Source organism: Colletotrichum aenigma (assembly GCF_013390185.1).
Source record: "Colletotrichum aenigma strain Cg56 chromosome Unknown KSG_Cg56_contig09, whole genome shotgun sequence".
In the NCBI taxonomy this organism is placed as follows: domain Eukaryota; kingdom Fungi; phylum Ascomycota; class Sordariomycetes; order Glomerellales; family Glomerellaceae; genus Colletotrichum; species Colletotrichum aenigma.
Window position 1 is genome coordinate 3,182,676 of NW_023500915.1, and position 16,370 is coordinate 3,199,045.

Sequence of the window (16,370 nt, forward strand, 5' to 3'; positions counted from 1 at the left end):
ACGCCGGCTTCTTGTCCATTTACCTGACAACCGCACCGGTGGCATCACTTCCACTGCTCCAAGAGCATTTCAATATCAGTTATACCAAGATTAATTGGTCTTTAGGCGTCCCTGCTCTGGGTCTTGCCATCGGGATCTTGCTCTTTGCAGGGTTATCGGATATCTGGGGTCGTCGCCCTGCTCTGCTGGGCACTACTTTAATCGCTCTGGTAGCCACCGGCTGCACAACGACTGCCGATTTGCCCTATGGGGCATATCTGGTGCTCCGCCTTCTTCAAGGAATCGGCGCCGGACCAGCGCTTAACGTAGGATTTGCTATTGTTCAAGATATCACGTACGAACACGAGAGAGGGTTTAAGACTGGTCTTTGGATCTTGTCGATCGATGTAGGAGGGATGATTGGTGCCTTTCGTGAGTTTTGATTGGAGTTTAACGGAAGAGTAGATCTGACTCTGGAAATAGTGGGAGGGTTTGTTGCTGGTGCTGGGATTTTGTGGGTTCAGTACCACGTCGCAATTGCATACGGCGTTCTCCTGCTGCTGGAGGCTTTCCTCTTGCCAGAAACATTCTATCCACGGGACTTGATATCTGATGGTGTCACACCGGACAGAGAATTGGAAGGTAGCAAAAGAACAAAGAGTTTGAGGTTCTGGGTAAGCTTATTCGCAACTCGGCTTCTTGATTATACTCATGATTTTGCAGAAAGTACAGCAGCCTCAAGTCGGATCTAAGAGGCGGGCTTGCATGACAGCCATTCGATTCATGAAACTTTTGACACAACCTCGACTCATGTGTGCCATCATCCCCTACATATTCTTCCAGTATTAGTGGTAAGTAATACTGCAACACACGGACTTCTACAGAGTTTGTCCTCATCTTGGTGACCTTCTACTGACAGAGTTCTTTCAGGGTCGTGTCTATTCTCACAATGGGGCCCGTGGCATATGCGCAATACAGCACTCAAACTCAAGGCCTGCTTTGGCTCGGTCTCATCTCCGGCACTGTCACCATAGAAATCGTATGCTCTGGTCGAATGCTCGACAATCTCGCCTCACGGCTTTCAAAAAGCAACAACGACATCATGACACCTGCTATGTACCTGTGGCTTGCTCACCCTGCAGCTCTACTCGGCACGGGAGGATGTATCTTGTGGGGACTATCAATTGATCGTCATTGGCATTTTATGGTGGGCGAGCTCGCCTTATTTATCTGTTAGAATGGCAAAGCCCGTCTACCCGCTGTGGAAATCCCCACTGACTCACTGCGCAGTTGCTGCAGGATTGCAGATGGGAAACGTATTAGTGGTTACGTACGCAATCACGGCGTATCCAGACCGTATTCTGGAAGTAATATCCTTGTACGGAGTTCTCTACAATGTAAGCACGTAACATCCTTTGACATGCATCTGGGAGGTTGCCGTTGTGGTGGCAGTAGTATTGTTTCATCGCCGGCACATCCTTGGATTAAACAGATATGTACATACCTTACATGTCTTGCAGGTTTCGGCATTCCTCGTCCCTTGATTCATCAATGATTGGGTAGAAACTCTAGGTAAGGTAACCTATGGGCTCTTTGGTTCATCGTTTACAGGTACTGACGGATGTTTCAGGCTTTGCATGGAGTTTTGCGACACAAGGTCTTCTTTTGGTAATTCCGAGCGTCACGATACTTCAGATGCGATGACGATAAACACCGGGCTACGACGATGCAGTGCAGGATTGCAGGTTTGCGTCATACAGAATTCTGAAGGACTCCGACTCACTTTACTACCCGAACGGCACCTCGGTCCGTTGGTCGTGCTATTCTCCTCACTTGCTTGTAACAATCATATTATGCTAGTCTATCAGCTCGGGTCCATAAGTACAGCTGATCCGCCTGACATGACTGTAACTCTCCGCCGAGGTAGTGACGCTTACCTACGATGGCTGAGGACCAATAGTCCTGCTGATGATGACGATTCGTTACATCGGCCGCGGTATGTGCATTGGCCAAGTCCTCCTAGCTATCCGGTAGACCCGGACCCCAGTCTCGGCAGTACGGGTATCGGTTGGAAGATGCGGCTATGCGGTCACCTGCAGGACATTCGCTCTCGTTAGTTCTTTATGACAATAGTCAAAGAGATGGAAAATGATTTAATTTGGTCAGATATACAATGTTTTAAAAGTTTCCGCCCCATTTCCGACCTCTGCGGCGCTGCATTCCGATTCCAAACTTCCGAGCCCCTGTTCCGTCGAGTTGTCCCCCTTCGCAACAACCTGAAAGTCGTCCCAACCCACATAAAGACCGGACGGTTAATGCTTTCCCATAGTCGGTGGCACAGATCTCGTCCAATTGTCTTCTTCTGCGCCTTATGCTTCCAAACTCTCATGCCGTGATCTTAGCCGTTGACTATCCTTCCCCGCATCCCCCGCAAAACCGGAAACTCTCGCGCTGGGTCTACCCGGCCTCTCGAGCTGCAAACCGGGACCCCAGGTATCCACTGGCATGGGGTTTCCGAGACCGAAAACCGCGTCAGAGGGGTTGGAGAGAGTTCCAACGTTTGGACCAGCATCAGGTCTATGGGCCAAGACAGACGTGGCGATAAGGCGGCCGCCTGTCGGTCGGCGTTACTATTCCGCTGCTGCAATTTTGTTCCGTACTTCATATCGTTTAAATAGGACCAAATATCAACATCCGCTTCGTCGTTTTGAACCATTCTACCTTACTTCTCAGTACCTGACTTGACAAAATGGCTACCATTCCCGCGACGCAAGTTGGAGTACCACGTGGTGGCTTGAAGGCCGACGCCAACTCCGAGCATGTTGAGCATGTTGAACATATCGAGCGTGCTGTCGGGCAGACGGCCAACAATGCTTCGAACGGTAGTGACCAAAAGAACATTGAGACAGTCGGGTATGTCGTGGAGGAGGTCAACGCAGACTTCAAGCTGGTTCCAGTTATACTCGACGAGATCCGACCCAACGAGGTTTTGGTAGAGATGAAGTACAGTGGCGTCTGTAAGTTGAGATTCTCTCTCACATTGCAAGGTAGCAATTAGTGGTCTCATCATCTATGCTCTAGGCCACACAGACGTCGTGACCCAGAAGGGAGGCTTGCCCATGATTGAGTTCCCAGCCATCTTCGGCCATGAGGGAGCTGGTATCGTTCGCGGAATCGGCAAAGACGTCAACATCAAGGATCTGGCTTTGGGCGATAATGTCCTACTGTCCTTTACAAGCTGCAACGCGTGTGACACCTGCGCGAGTGGCCACACGGCTCTTTGCCCAGAATCTTCGAAACTCAACATTGGATCCGTCCGCAGCGATAAGAGTACCCCCGGAAGGCTCGCCGACGGTCGTTCAGTGAGAAGTCAGTTCTTCGGGCACTCGTCTTTCTGCAAGATGTCTGTCGTCAACGGGCAATCAGTCGTCCGTTGCCCGAATTCGGCAGCGGCAAGCATGGAGGTTTACGCCCCGCTCGGATGCGGGCTCCAGACCGGCGCCGGAACTGTCTTGAATATGATCAAGCCAAAGAAGACGGACTCCATTGTCGTCTTCGGCCTGGGAAGCGTCGGTCTCGCTGCTCTGATGGCGGCGAAGTACTTGGAGGTGGGCCAGATCATTGCCATCGACATCGTACCCGGCCGTCTCGAGCTAGCCAAGGAGCTTGGAGCTAATCACACCTTCAATTCGAAAGAGAGCTCAGATATCGTTCGTGACATCCAGAAGGCTACCGACGGAGGTCCCATGTATGCGATCGACTGCACCGGCGTTCTGAAGGTCATTGAGGACATGATTGCATGCGTCAGGCCTCTTGGTACTGCAGTACTTGTCGGCGTGCCACCGCCAGCGGCTGACATCAAGATTGACGCACAGGCGTTCTTGTTGGCAAACAAGCGACTCATTGGTGTCATTGAAGGCGACTCATACCCCCCAGACTTCATTCCAAAGTTGATTTCAATGCACCAAGAGGGGAAGTTCCCCATTGACAGGCTATGCAAGACGTATCCGGCCTCTGAGCTCAACCAAGCAATTCATGATATGCACACCGGCCATGTAAGTACAATCAGATTTCATACATGATTCAGCCAGCTGATCACTTTGAAGGTTATCAAGCCCGTCATTCATTGGACGTGAGAGGTTTCGGAGGCGGAACGGAAGGTGGCGTTCTGTTTGCGGATCACAGTGGCAAGCGGGAGGGAAACCTGTGGCTTTGAGCCAAACTATTTACTGCAATCCCTGCGCCCAGAAAAGACATATTACTGAATCCTCCAATCGGCAATGCCAAGAACAATAAGATGCTTCCTATGTTGCCACAATCCGCCTCGCGTCTTGTTGTTCCAGCAAGCCGTGTCTCATGTCGGCTGCGTGGGAAGCAAATTCCGCGCACGACGTTGATCTCGTGCCATGTCTCACTCATAAACTCAAGAGCCGAGACAGGCGGTCGGGAAGAAACGAATGAATACGCCAGGCCCTTTCCCTTCTCGAGTGCGACTTGATGGTGGTTTCACAAAGGGGTCGCCTAGATGGGCAGCCTGCATCCCGAAATTTCCCAATCTCATTCATGCCCAAGATCCCAAGTGTGACTACGGATATCATGAGACCGAAGTTAGTATCCGTGGAGCTCCCGATACAGAGTGCGAACGATACTCATCAAGCGAACTTGTAAAGTTGTGATTGGAATTTCGAGCGGTAAAAGTATGTGGCCTTGTGCTAGAGTCCTTCGAGGATTTGCTACAGTGCCTAGATGGCCTTTCTAAGTGCCTGCTGGGCCTGAGAAGGAGATATGCCCAACTGGAATCGCCGCTCATTCTTCTTGAAGCCTTCCCAGTTGAGCTTGGCTATCGCCATAATCGTGTCTTTCTCCATGAAGTCGCCATGGACCCATAGCCCGCATATCTTCTTCCTCCGTTCTTCGATGTGTTTTCTCAACATTTCTTGGAGACCAGCGGCTGTCTTGCGTGGCTCAATCCATCCGGTCTCCGTGTTTGGATCATGCTGCAGTGAGGCGGCAAGAACGACAGCCTGATGCTTGCCCGGGGATGTGTGAAGCTCGTTTTGAATCTTTTCCCATCTCTCGCCGATAAGTTCGTCAAGTACGTATGGCGTAGAGAAACGAGCCAACTGCCATTTTGGTGGCTGATAATGCACTCCCCAGTGGTCCCCATGGTCGTGATCACCGGTCTTCCACCCGCAGGCAATCACCACCTTGCCGCGAGCGGTGCTGAGCTTCGGCCAGGTGTTTCCAGTGTAGTAAACGTCGTCTTTGGTGATCGCCTTAATGTACTCGCGGAAGCCGGGCGGGATTGTATCGTCATGAGTTGATGACCCCCCTCCCCGCCAAGGTTTGGCAGAATCCAGGACTTTAACGCAGGAGGATGACCAATTGAGCGACACGACGACGGTCTCTGTATCTTGTTTCTTCACGAATTTCTTGACGGCATCCAAGGCATCTTCCACGTACGTATTTGCGATGGTCAAAGGCCCGTGTGAAACGAAATTGTCGACTCCGCAACAGATGTCAAGTAGTCGTATCCCCTTATTCAGCTGCTGGGAAATCGAATCGTCGTGGTGTTTGTGCATTTCTTTGATTTTCCCAATGAGGATCTCGTTTTCGGGCTCAATGTGCACATCTGCGTCTTCGATATTTGAGGCAGAAGCACAGCTGTAACGGGTTCCTGGGAGTGTCACCTTGTCAAGTGGTAACTCATCGCTAAGATACTTCATCCACGAAGTTGAATTCAGTCGAGGCCTAATGTAATATGATGGTTAACAAGTTACACGGGGTCGCCGAAACAAGAAATGGCGACTCTTACTGTGCTGCGAAGGAGACGCCCTTCTCTTCGTTAAACTTGCACGCATCTGGCTGTGTTGAATTTGATAAAACCCAAAGGCTGTGACTGTGGGCAAATCGTTACCAAACTGTCGAAGTTCTCAGACTCTCCTGAATAACTTACTTGTCTTTGTTAACCGAGGAGTTGATGTAACGGAAAGTACCATGTAGGATGACACACAGTCCGTAGTTGTGACTGCCCTTACCCCACATGTTATGGGGCTTCATTCCTCCTTGGTCAAAGTGAGCATGTAGAGTGTCGCAGGAGAATTCGATTTCTCCCTTGTCACATTTCCACACGACCACTTGGTGTCCCCGCCATTTCTCTGCCTCCCTTTGGAGGAAGGATGCCAGGGGAGACTTGGAACCAACAGCCATGATCGAAGCAAATTTGTTGCGAAATTCGTGGTCGGATTGTCTGCTTGCGCGTGGTGAATCGAGTTCGGCATTCCACTTTTCCATATCGCATTATATATTTCATTGGAAACTCTAAATTTGGCGATGTTTCAAGCCACGTGGGACATGATCCCTTTTCTGAGACAGAAGATTTCTGCATCCGTGAGACCAACTGTTCTTGTGGCGTCCTATCGAAGCCTAGGCCAAACACCTACACAACGGCGGAATATACAAAAGCGGATGAGACCATGTGTCTCATTCCGAACGCACTCTTCAGCTCAGCCATCTCAACACCGCGTGAACGAAAACATTAACATTTTCTTCTCGTAGTCTAAGCTTTCCTTGGTGATACTTAATTACTGCATGAACTGTCAAAGTCATCATTTGCCCGCTCGAAGAAGATCGAGTTTGCCCTGTTCACTTACTCGTCCCAGCGTATTGCTGTTGAGCATTTTCCAGAGTTTCCAATTGGGTCAAAATGCAAAAGAACGATGTGTGTCAATATTTATGCTGTACTTATGCGGTCATGATACTGACTTTTCCCTAGAATCCCGGGGCCATGTTTGGTTCACCCTCCAGCTCCTACCTTGACTTGAAATCCAGACCAAGCTCAATCACTCAAGACATGCTCAAGGTAGAGATGACAAAGAAGATTATGTGAGTCTTCGTCGCCCTCACTTTGCGCTGAAAAATGAATATAATTCAAGCTTGATCTGACTTGGTTCAAATCGACAACAGTTCCCCATCGACTCTCGAGGTAAAGGATTGGAACATTATCATGAAGAACTGCAATGTCATGCATGGCTGGTACACCGATCCCCAGACTCACCAGATCAAAATGGCTCCAAAACCAGGTAATACCACATTCAGGCATAAACGGACTAGCGCTGACATGGTGCAATGCAGCTTTCATTTTGAGAAAGGGGCTCAACAATTACCAGGTATGTTGCGATCTCTAAGATTGATCTCATATGCATCAATATTTGAGGATTTTGTTGTAATTGTTCCATGTTCTACTTATTGTCTTTGATGGCTCTCGATAGGCTGATTCAAGCGCTCGGCGGCCAAATAGACACCTGACGGCGGTGCCATCCCGAACTATTGCGTCAACGACGGCAGCAAAATCGATGTGATTGACGTTGAAGAAGGTGTAAGAGAGTCCATGGTGCAAAACAGCTTCGCCAAATCGTCGGTTGATGCGAAATTGAACGGTGGCTATTCCAAAGTGAGCATTGGCATGAGTGCAAACACTCTCTTGCAGATGCAGAAAGGACAAGAGAAGGGGAAGACGAAGTCAAACAAGACGTTGGTTGGACAGTACAAGGTACGTGACTCTGTGCTTTTGCCGAAAGCGTGGATGCAGTAACGGCCAACATACTGATCTATCGATCTAGCTGCCACGAGCCACACTATTCCTAACCCCTGACGACCTTGAGCCGACTCCTCAACTTATGAAGGAGCTCAAAAAGGTCGAGAAAGACAACACCCTCGTGAATATCCGTAAATTCCAGATGACATTTGGTTTGTGCCCTGAGCCCTTCGCTTACGATCTGTGTCTGAGTCTACGGCTGACTCAATGTGCAGGTGAATTCTTCGCACATGAGGTAACCATCGGCGGAATGTTGACTTCAACACAAACTCGAGAAGCCAGCGAGCAGACCTTGCAGGAAAAGTCGAAGCAAGATTTCAAGCGAACGATTGGCCTCGCAATCTCTTCGGCAAGTTAACCTCTTTTCAACGACACTTATTGCTGAATCTAACATCCTTTTCATTGTAGCCCATAGATGCCGGGGCCGGCTACACTCGTCAGGAATCGCAGGATACAGATCAAAGCAACAGCTATGGTAGCAGGAATGATAGTGAGCAGGTGGTATTCGAAGCCATCGGCGGCAACACCATTCTAGCATCCAGGTGCATCAACCTGGACATCCCGCTATTCTGTAGCGTTGCTAACACACGCAAAGTCCTCAGCGCTGGTGTCAATCGGTGACTAATCACGAAAATTGGAGGGTTATCGAAGTGTGTTACTCCTTACCGCGGAAATAATTGCTGGTTTCTGGAGATCAAGCGGCTAATCCTTTGCAGCGAGCCGACTTGAAAAGCATCGTGGAGTCCATGGCCGGATGTGAAGTGTCAGAGCTGGGAGATGTCGTTAAGCTCTTCTCCAGCGCCAAATCGGTAGAGCACATGTCTGATCACATTGACGTCACCTCGAGTGGTGAACTATTTGCTCAACTGCGGTTGAGAACCAAAGCAGATGACCAAGATCAGTACCTCGTTCACGATGATTCGGTAGCAGTCCAACTTGACAGTGTTGGTGAACAGGCCATTGTGCCCAATAGGTAAGTGAAAATCTTCAACACGAAATATCAAATCTTGCCGGATGCTGACACCTCCGAACAGATTCTCGGGGCCTCAAGTGATGTCTTACGATCATGCCCGTTGGGGAAAGAACCCGGACTTTGGAATCTGGACTATCAAGAATCGTGACGCGGGTCATGTGAGTACCATCCTCTGTGAACGCCCTGCGGTATTGCGCCGACTTCTGACACTTTTGTTTCCCCGTCACAGCTGCGTGATGGGTCTGCTGTTACCATCCGTACTAGAAGAAACCGATACCAACCTCATTTTCAACCTCATTTCCTCTCCGTTCTTCGCACTTCGGCTGGCTTCTTTACGCCGTGCATATCAACCTCAGGACACGAGCCAGTCTGGAGAATTCGAATTGCGCCAGGGACCAAGAAGACCCTGCCCCTACTTTCTGAGACCAAAGATGATTTGCTCAAGGACGGTAAACTGTTCTGCTTGACCTTCGAATTCAAGGACAATCCGCACGGCTACCGCGACTTTGTGCGCGATGCTCGTGGCTTCAGGAACCGTACGTTTCCGACAGTGCCCCACAAACGCCTGGTACTCGTCCAACCAGCGGGTACTTCTGAAGCGTGGAAGAAGCGATCATGCTTGCTTCTGGATGATGAGGTGTTGTCTGAAGGGAAGATTTCCCGCTCTTTGAAAGTGAACGGGTGTGAATTCGGTGTTAGCATTGCATCGTTTTGGATTGATCAGCTTGGTAAGTCAAACCTGGTAAAATCGTTCTCTCTCATCTCTGCTGACAGACACTTCCAGCATCGGATGGTACCGATGAGGATGATGACCGTTTGTTGGAACCATTTCCCAAGGCGGACGAGCCTTGAGGGAACGAAGAAAATGCAGTCAGGCGCTTCTGGGGGAGCATTGAAATAATTTGCGCCGCTCGTTTATTTGTTAAGCTTTATCAACCATGGAGAACTAAGCAAACTCGACTTTGCAGACTTGAGAGATTCAATAGACCAATTAATGGCAAGCCAGTGTCATGTGACGATTGGCCAATTCCTTCAGAGCGGGCCAATCTTGGGCCGCAAGATGTTGGGCGAGCGGATGGACGCCACATCTCCAGTCACTCCGCCTGGTTAGCAGGCAGCAGCAGGCAGCAGAGGCGCCCAACCCCGCCTTTGTGTCACAACATCAGACTATTTCATTCCGCATCGAGACTTCTGCTTTTTATGTCTCTAGCTCAATAGCGCATCTAGTTGCAATTGCGTCATCATTCGAATCATGGACACCGCAGCAACGACCGACGTACAAGCGACAGCGTGCAATCCCCAGCTGCAGTGCCCACTCTTCAGCACTCTGCCTGGTGAGATTCGCAACGAAATCTTCGCTCTTGCGCTCGTTCAATACGAAGACAGCGAGAACGCCTATCCAGAAGACTCGTACTGGTATCGCCCGGGATTTTCGGGTCCGCGGAAGAGTAGTAGCGCCCTCCTGCAAACATGTAAAGCAGCTTACTTTGAAGGTCAAAAGGCCTTCTTGAGAGAGCTTGAATGGGCTTTCTGGTTTGGTCAGTCTCAATTCCATGTAGGATTCATGACACTAATAGGGTATCTGCATCTAGACCGTGGTCCAGAGGGCCGGACAGGCATGAATTCATGCCTATCCTTCTTCCGCAAGCTCACGCCTCAACAATCTCAAGACCTCAAGAAAGTCCGCTTCTTCATGCAAATGTTCAGATTTGAAAATGGGACTGAGCTGCATCGCCTCTTTCACCAGCCAAACTTTAACCCAGAGAAGCTCACAATCACAATTCGCTACTCTGACTGGTGGTACTGGGAGAGCGATACTCCTCTGCGAATGAAGGAAGGTTGGCTGCGGCGGTTCAGCGGGCCTCCTGGGCTTAGAGAGCTCAAGGTGGAGTACGAGACCATCACTCGGAAAAAGGATGCGATGATGAAGATCGTGGAGAGGAACAAGAAGTGGAAACTGAGTGTTGGGGACTCGGAGGAGGGCGGCCATTTGAGCGCTGAAGGTACGAAGCTGGTGGAGTGGAGGTGGCATGGGAAGAGTGCTCTTGGAGGCACGAAGTGGTATCATCACGGAGATGGGGATACGATGGAATATGTTGTCGTGACAGACACCTGGCGATATGTTCCAGGGCCGATGAGTGAAGAAGATCTCAAAAAGCGAGATATTCTGCCTCCTGAACATTACCCTGCTCAGGACTCCGATGACTCCGATGGGTCTGATGAAGAGGAGGAAGATGATGATGCTGATTACTCGGAGTACGAGATCGAGGATGAAGACCTTTGATATCGGTGTTCATGACAGCCTGCCCAGGTGGCGTACAGATTGCATACTATATTTCTTTTACAGTTTGATACACACATCACTAACAATGAATCATGCACACAAGCCCGTCATGTCCTTGAGTAATTTGCTAAAATGTTCTTCTCTCATGTCACCTTCGCATAATTCTCACTCATGTTATTGAAAACTACTCACATTACGCACCCTCAGATTTTATTCGACATTCTCATACAGACTTACGATTATGGCATCGTTCTTACTCCAAAGGTTTTCAGAACCCGCATCGTATTGTGAACATGATCATACGAGCAAACATTGAGTGCTCATGGGCCAACTAATCGGGCGAATTGAGGAACTTTGTTGCAAATCCTTCGCCTAACACTACAGCATGCCGAGAAATAATACGAAGCAACTCGCATGTATTGATCATACTCGCATAGTCTTCACTGGCTAACGGACCACGCTACTGCATATCCTTCCGCCACCATGGCCTGAAATTTACGAAGACAGCAAACATAGCTCCCCGCTGGACCGTTCCCTCTATGGCAGGGTAAACTATATAAGTGACTTGATTCAAACTCCTCGCTTTGTTTCTTAGTTGCTGAGTACACAGTACACCATCAACGTCTAAAATGGTCGACATGAACTATATCGCTCTTGTAACCAGCCTGGCTCTAGCCAGTGCCAACGCCTCCACAACCGCACCCCCAGCCACGACGTCTTCCCCGTGCCTCTCCCCTGGCGCAATGTGGGGCGTCCAAGTCCAATGGAGCGGCGGCGCCTTCGGCAACAAATACGGTCTCGCAAGCCCGGAACAGTGCCTCGAGTTCTGCAACGCAAAGCGCACCTGGGGCGAGTGCAAAGCCTTCTCCTTCTTCGCCAACGGCAGGTGCCTGATCCACAACAAACCCGCCTCCGAAGTCGCCCGGCCCCAGGCAGACAGCGGCTACTGGATCTGGGACAAGGAGTGCTGGGAGTGCGGCGAGCTCGGCCCCATCGACGAGGTCCCCACGCGGACGACGTCCGCGACAACAGTCGTTGAGACCTGTCTGTCGCCCACGGCTAAGTGCGAGGTTGAGGCCAGGTTCACGGGCGAGGGCGATGTCAAGAGCTGGGGGAGGTTCGAGAGCGGAGACGGACCCGAGGACGGCCTGGCTGGGTGCCATGAGCTGTGCACCGATGCGCGCAAGCCGCCGCGGTGCCGGTCGTTCTCGTGGGACCCTAGCACGGGGACTTGTCTGTTTTACAACTTCACTTTTGACCAAGCTTTTACTTCAGCACCTGGAAGTGGCCTTTGGGCTTGGGATATTGATTGTTGGACGTGTGGTGTTAGTGGATACACGTGAGATGCTGTGGTTAGGAGAACGTGCCTTGTTGACTGGACATCAAGCAATCTTATGGTCGTCCCATCACACGGTGATGGTATATATGCCTACGACTCTTTAATTAAATTGTGAGGATTCGGTGAGATTATGAGGCATGGCATTTCGCCTTTGAGATGGCGAGGTTGTTATGTTTCTCTGGACTATGTCGGTGAGCATCAACTTGAAGCCTAGGATAAATGCTTGTGGAACGAGCTAATCATTACATTACTCTTGACATATTTCCTCGTCTAATTAAACCGCCATTACAGATGGATGGTACAAGAGGAGCAATAATGTTGTCGAGTTCGTGGTCGTAAATTGCGGCCACAATCGTCGCCATATCCACAAAGACGCAAAGCAGAACGGATAAGCGTAGTCTGTCAACATTACGGTACACAGACTACAGTGCACTTGGAATTAGCTACTAGTAGATCCTTAAGTCAAGAGGATTTTGAGGCCGTCGAATAATTTCCTTTCTCTTTTGGCCATGGCCTTAAGGTGACTGCATATGTGGCCACCAAGACAAATTGCTACCAGACTAGTTGGCCACTTGACAGCCAAGTCAGCTTACCATGAGACGCATTTTAATTCTCACGACCGCATAAGAGGCTTCAATCAGATGGGAATGGTACACGTGTAACAATAGGTCAATAGTCATAGATCTGACAGGCAACTCCTGGGGCAGACCCAGGCAGTGGCTGCCTGGGCGCAGTAAAAGCTTAGCGGAACCTTTAGCGTCCTCGGAGCCTGAGCCTGTCGGAACAGACCCTGAAACTCCCTTCGGCACCGTTCTCACCCGCAACCACCGTCCTTAGGCTGCAATTATTCTTCCTCAAATCATCAAGGTTGTTGAATCTTCCCGTCATTTGACCCGTGGCAAAATCAAAGACTTAGCCTCCAGAAATTCCAACATGACACCCAAGTACAAAACTCAAGATTTCCCTCTAGCTTGGCGCCGATTCCACACAAGGACAACCTAGCATGCCGTTCAACCCGCTCCGGCTGAGGCCAATCCGACACCGCCACGGCCAGGCTCCCGCTACGCCCAGACGCCAACTCCAGGCAGTGAGATTCCTCACCGCGTGTAAATACCCATCGCCGCGGCGCCCAGATTGCCGCTCTTTCAACCCAACACCAGTCTCGATACTACCCATGTTGACACCTATCTCATTCCCCAGACACAAAAACACCCCAAAGCAAACCGTGTGCCGTCTGAGCACACAACCCGCCACAATGTCGCTCAGCTCCCTCCTCCCAGGCAGCCGCAAAAAGCGGACCCCGCCCCCGAAACGCGGCCCCCAGCCCGTCCGGACCTTCTACACCTCCAACCCCGTGCCGGTCCCCGCAGACTTCCTCGCCGCCCCGCCGCCGGGCGCCCCGCCCGTGGCGCTCACCCGCATCGACTGGTCCAAGACGCAGCTCCCCGAGAACGAGGGCCGCTACGCCGTCGTGCTCGACAATGTGCTGACGCGCGCCGAGTGCGCGCAGCTGCTCGCGCTCGCCGAGGCCAGCGCCGTCACCGCGGACAAGCCGTGGCAGCCCGCGCTGGTCAGCATGGCGCAGGGCTGGGAGATCCTGGAGCCCGAGTACCGCAACAGCGACCGCATCATCTGGGACGAGCAGGAGGTCGTCGACCGGCTGTGGGCGCGGTGCGCGCTGGCGGAGGGGCTAAGGGAGGAGCTGGCGGCGTTTGAGGGGGTTGCGAGGCCGGATAGGGGGTTCGAGACGGATTGGGTGTTTGATCGGTTTAATAAGCGGATGAGGTTTTTGAAATATGGAAAGGGGCAGTTTTTCAGACGTAAGTTTTGGGTCCTCTTCGGCGATGAGGGGTCTGATTGTGACTAACAAGGGGCCAGCTCACTGCGACGGTCCTTACAGTGAGGAGATGGAAGACGGGACGGTGTATAGGACGCACTATACCGTCCATCTGTATCTCAACGACTCTGTTGCCGAGGTTGGAAAAGAAAAGGCGGACCTGGTGGGGGGCGCCACGTCGTTCCTGTCAAATGATGAGAGAAGGAAGGTGGACGTAGACCCCAAGGCGGGAAGGGTTCTCATTTTCCAGCATAACCGGCTGTACCACTCTGGCGACGATGTCATTCAAGGTACAAAGTACACTTTGAGAACTGATATCTTGTATAAGCTTGTGAAGACGGAGACAAAGAGGGAACATCATGCTGCTTGAGTTGTGGGTATGTGCACTTAGACACAGGCGTTGCGGGAGTCGTTATTTTTCGGGGTATTTTTACTCTGAAATAGGTTAAAACGTGGAAAATACACCACTCAATCATACTGGATTCATGAGTCAAACTTCCGACAGTGTGGAGTGTGTCGCCTTCAACCTTTTCATTGGCTTCTAATCTTCAACATCCCATCGTACCACTTGGGAGCGCAGAGATAAATTGCGTGGAACACAGGGAGTCGAGACACTGAAACGCACGGAATATTATACCCAATTGTCACTTGAAACGAGTTAGCCGTGTCTATTGATGAAGCTCGAGATCTACAACCTCGCCCGCGTTGCCACGTCCCCCGCAATCTTCTTGACAAAACCAATGACCCGGCTGTAATACTCCGCCGTCGACTGGTGCCCCTCAAACATGTAGAAACAATGCGGCATGCCTTGGTACGTGTGCAGCTCCGTCGGCACCCCCTCCTCCTGCAGGCGCTCCGCAAACGCGATGGCCTCGTCGCGCAGCGGATCAGCTCCCGCGACTTGCATCACTGACGGTGTCACATCAGAGTCAGCACCTACTCCTAGCGTTCTTTGAATGAGAAGCAGAGAGGACTTACAAACAGGAGGAAGCCCCTTCAACCCGCCCTCCTCCGCCAACAACGGCGAATGCCATGCCCGCGGCTCGACACCCCCCGGCGGGCCGGGCAGGTACGCGTCCCAGAAGAACTCCATCTTGCGCGCGTCGACGATGGCGGCGTCGTGGCACTGCGCGTAGCTCGCGAGCTCGTACCTGTCGCTGGGCATGAGCGCCGGGTGGCAGGTCACTGGGAAGGCGAGGACCTGGCCTAGCAGCCCCGAGACGTGCTCCTCGCGCATGCGCAGGGCCGTGACGATGGCGATGTTCGCGCCGCCGCTGGAGCCGAGGAGGAGGATCTTTTCGGGGTCGATGCCGAGGGTTGAGGCGTTGGATTTGCACTGGCGATGGTTAGTCTGCAAGTTTGCTGGGTGGGATGGAGGACTGGTGAGAGGGGTTTACCCATTTCGTGGCGTCGAGGCAGTCGTTTAGGGGGAGGGGGAATTTGTGCTCGGGGGCTCTACAAGTATGTCAGTAGGCGATTCAGAGGCTGTCTTTGGAAGTCATCGTTTGAGAGAAGTTCAAAAACTCACGTCCGGTAGTCCACGCTCACGACAACGACATTCCCCAACCCCGCCAACATCAGATTCTCAGGCTCCTCCGTCATGTGTCCCCCGACAACCCACCCGCCGCCGTGGAACCTCATCCCAAGCACTGCCTTCCCAACAGCGTTCTTGCTCCTCCAGATCTTGATCTCAACCTCAGCGCCATCGCGCGCGGGAATCTTCCGCGTCTCGGCCAGCACGTCGACGCCCTCCTGTGGGGTCCCTTTGGGCGCGGGAGGCGGGCTGAGCCAGGCCTGCCGGAACTCGTGGAGCGAGAGCTCGGGCTGCCAGAAGGGCGCCACGGCGGCGTCTGCGGCTTTGAGAACGTGGGCGAACTCGGGCTCGAGGGTGGCGAGGTGGCCGTTCTTTGGGAGGGGGCGGAATGATGGGGTTAGGGGGGTGTAGTCTGGTTTGGACTTGAGATGGACCATTTTGAAGGCAAGCGAGACGTGATGAGGGGATAGTTGAGTGAGATGTGAGTGTGAGTACGAGTTCGAGGCAATTGAGTGAGCGATCCCAAGGGTCGACTGAGGGCAGCTCTCTAATTACCACAATATACGCAGGATGCTATGATTCAAGATGCAAAATATGATGGCTTCACAATACAACAGTCTTGGAGCATTAAAAACACAGCTACTACCAGCTCTCCCAGTGCTTGTATTAAGTTCACACGGGCGAGAAAGCTTTATCAATGGGACCGGACATGACCAACCGGAAAACACTTACCACGATGGCATACCCCTGGTCTTTACACAGAGGCTCGGGATGCGTACTGCTGCTGCCAAGTACAGAGCAACAAGATGTAGCCTATCGGGTGTGTA

General features: G+C 51.6%; 7 protein-coding genes across 7 annotated transcripts; 5 read left to right on the top strand and 2 right to left on the bottom strand.

Moving 5' to 3' along the window:
• Positions 1 to 2,728: 2,728 nt before the first annotated feature.
• Positions 2,729 to 4,115, top strand: xylB-2 (Aryl-alcohol dehydrogenase; the record flags this gene model as incomplete). The annotated part of the gene is made up of 3 exons (XM_037328757.1): positions 2,729 to 2,996; positions 3,061 to 4,034; positions 4,086 to 4,115. The coding sequence occupies 3 exons, from the start codon at positions 2,729 to 2,731 to the stop codon at positions 4,113 to 4,115; spliced, it is 1,272 nt and encodes a 423-aa protein (XP_037173010.1).
• A 606-nt stretch (positions 4,116 to 4,721) lies between these two features.
• On the bottom strand, positions 4,722 to 6,189 carry CGCA056_v013514 (uncharacterized protein; the record flags this gene model as incomplete). Its single annotated transcript, XM_037328758.1, has 3 exons — positions 4,722 to 5,730; positions 5,795 to 5,878; positions 5,936 to 6,189. 3 exons carry the CDS (start codon positions 6,187 to 6,189, stop codon positions 4,722 to 4,724), a joined length of 1,347 nt encoding a protein of 448 aa, XP_037173192.1.
• A 496-nt stretch (positions 6,190 to 6,685) lies between these two features.
• On the top strand, positions 6,686 to 9,401 carry CGCA056_v013515 (uncharacterized protein; the record flags this gene model as incomplete). Its single annotated transcript, XM_037328759.1, has 14 exons — positions 6,686 to 6,700; positions 6,755 to 6,864; positions 6,946 to 7,061; positions 7,114 to 7,148; positions 7,280 to 7,531; positions 7,602 to 7,728; positions 7,792 to 7,929; positions 7,992 to 8,118; positions 8,172 to 8,226; positions 8,293 to 8,549; positions 8,611 to 8,707; positions 8,779 to 9,085; positions 9,134 to 9,277; positions 9,334 to 9,401. The coding sequence occupies 14 exons, from the start codon at positions 6,686 to 6,688 to the stop codon at positions 9,399 to 9,401; spliced, it is 1,848 nt and encodes a 615-aa protein (XP_037173561.1).
• A 400-nt stretch (positions 9,402 to 9,801) lies between these two features.
• On the top strand, positions 9,802 to 10,833 carry CGCA056_v013516 (uncharacterized protein; the record flags this gene model as incomplete). Its single annotated transcript, XM_037328760.1, has 1 exon — positions 9,802 to 10,833. One exon carries the CDS (start codon positions 9,802 to 9,804, stop codon positions 10,831 to 10,833), a length of 1,032 nt encoding a protein of 343 aa, XP_037173573.1.
• A 629-nt stretch (positions 10,834 to 11,462) lies between these two features.
• On the top strand, positions 11,463 to 12,176 carry CGCA056_v013517 (uncharacterized protein; the record flags this gene model as incomplete). Its single annotated transcript, XM_037328761.1, has 1 exon — positions 11,463 to 12,176. One exon carries the CDS (start codon positions 11,463 to 11,465, stop codon positions 12,174 to 12,176), a length of 714 nt encoding a protein of 237 aa, XP_037173572.1.
• Positions 12,177 to 13,427: 1,251 nt separating this feature from the next.
• Positions 13,428 to 14,379, top strand: CGCA056_v013518 (uncharacterized protein; the record flags this gene model as incomplete). Its single annotated transcript, XM_037328762.1, has 2 exons — positions 13,428 to 13,992; positions 14,051 to 14,379. The coding sequence occupies 2 exons, from the start codon at positions 13,428 to 13,430 to the stop codon at positions 14,377 to 14,379; spliced, it is 894 nt and encodes a 297-aa protein (XP_037173577.1).
• A 318-nt stretch (positions 14,380 to 14,697) lies between these two features.
• On the bottom strand, positions 14,698 to 15,980 carry CGCA056_v013519 (AB hydrolase superfamily protein; the record flags this gene model as incomplete). The annotated part of the gene is made up of 4 exons (XM_037328763.1): positions 14,698 to 14,918; positions 14,988 to 15,345; positions 15,407 to 15,464; positions 15,538 to 15,980. The coding sequence occupies 4 exons, from the start codon at positions 15,978 to 15,980 to the stop codon at positions 14,698 to 14,700; spliced, it is 1,080 nt and encodes a 359-aa protein (XP_037173575.1).
• Positions 15,981 to 16,370: the final 390 nt, after the last annotated feature.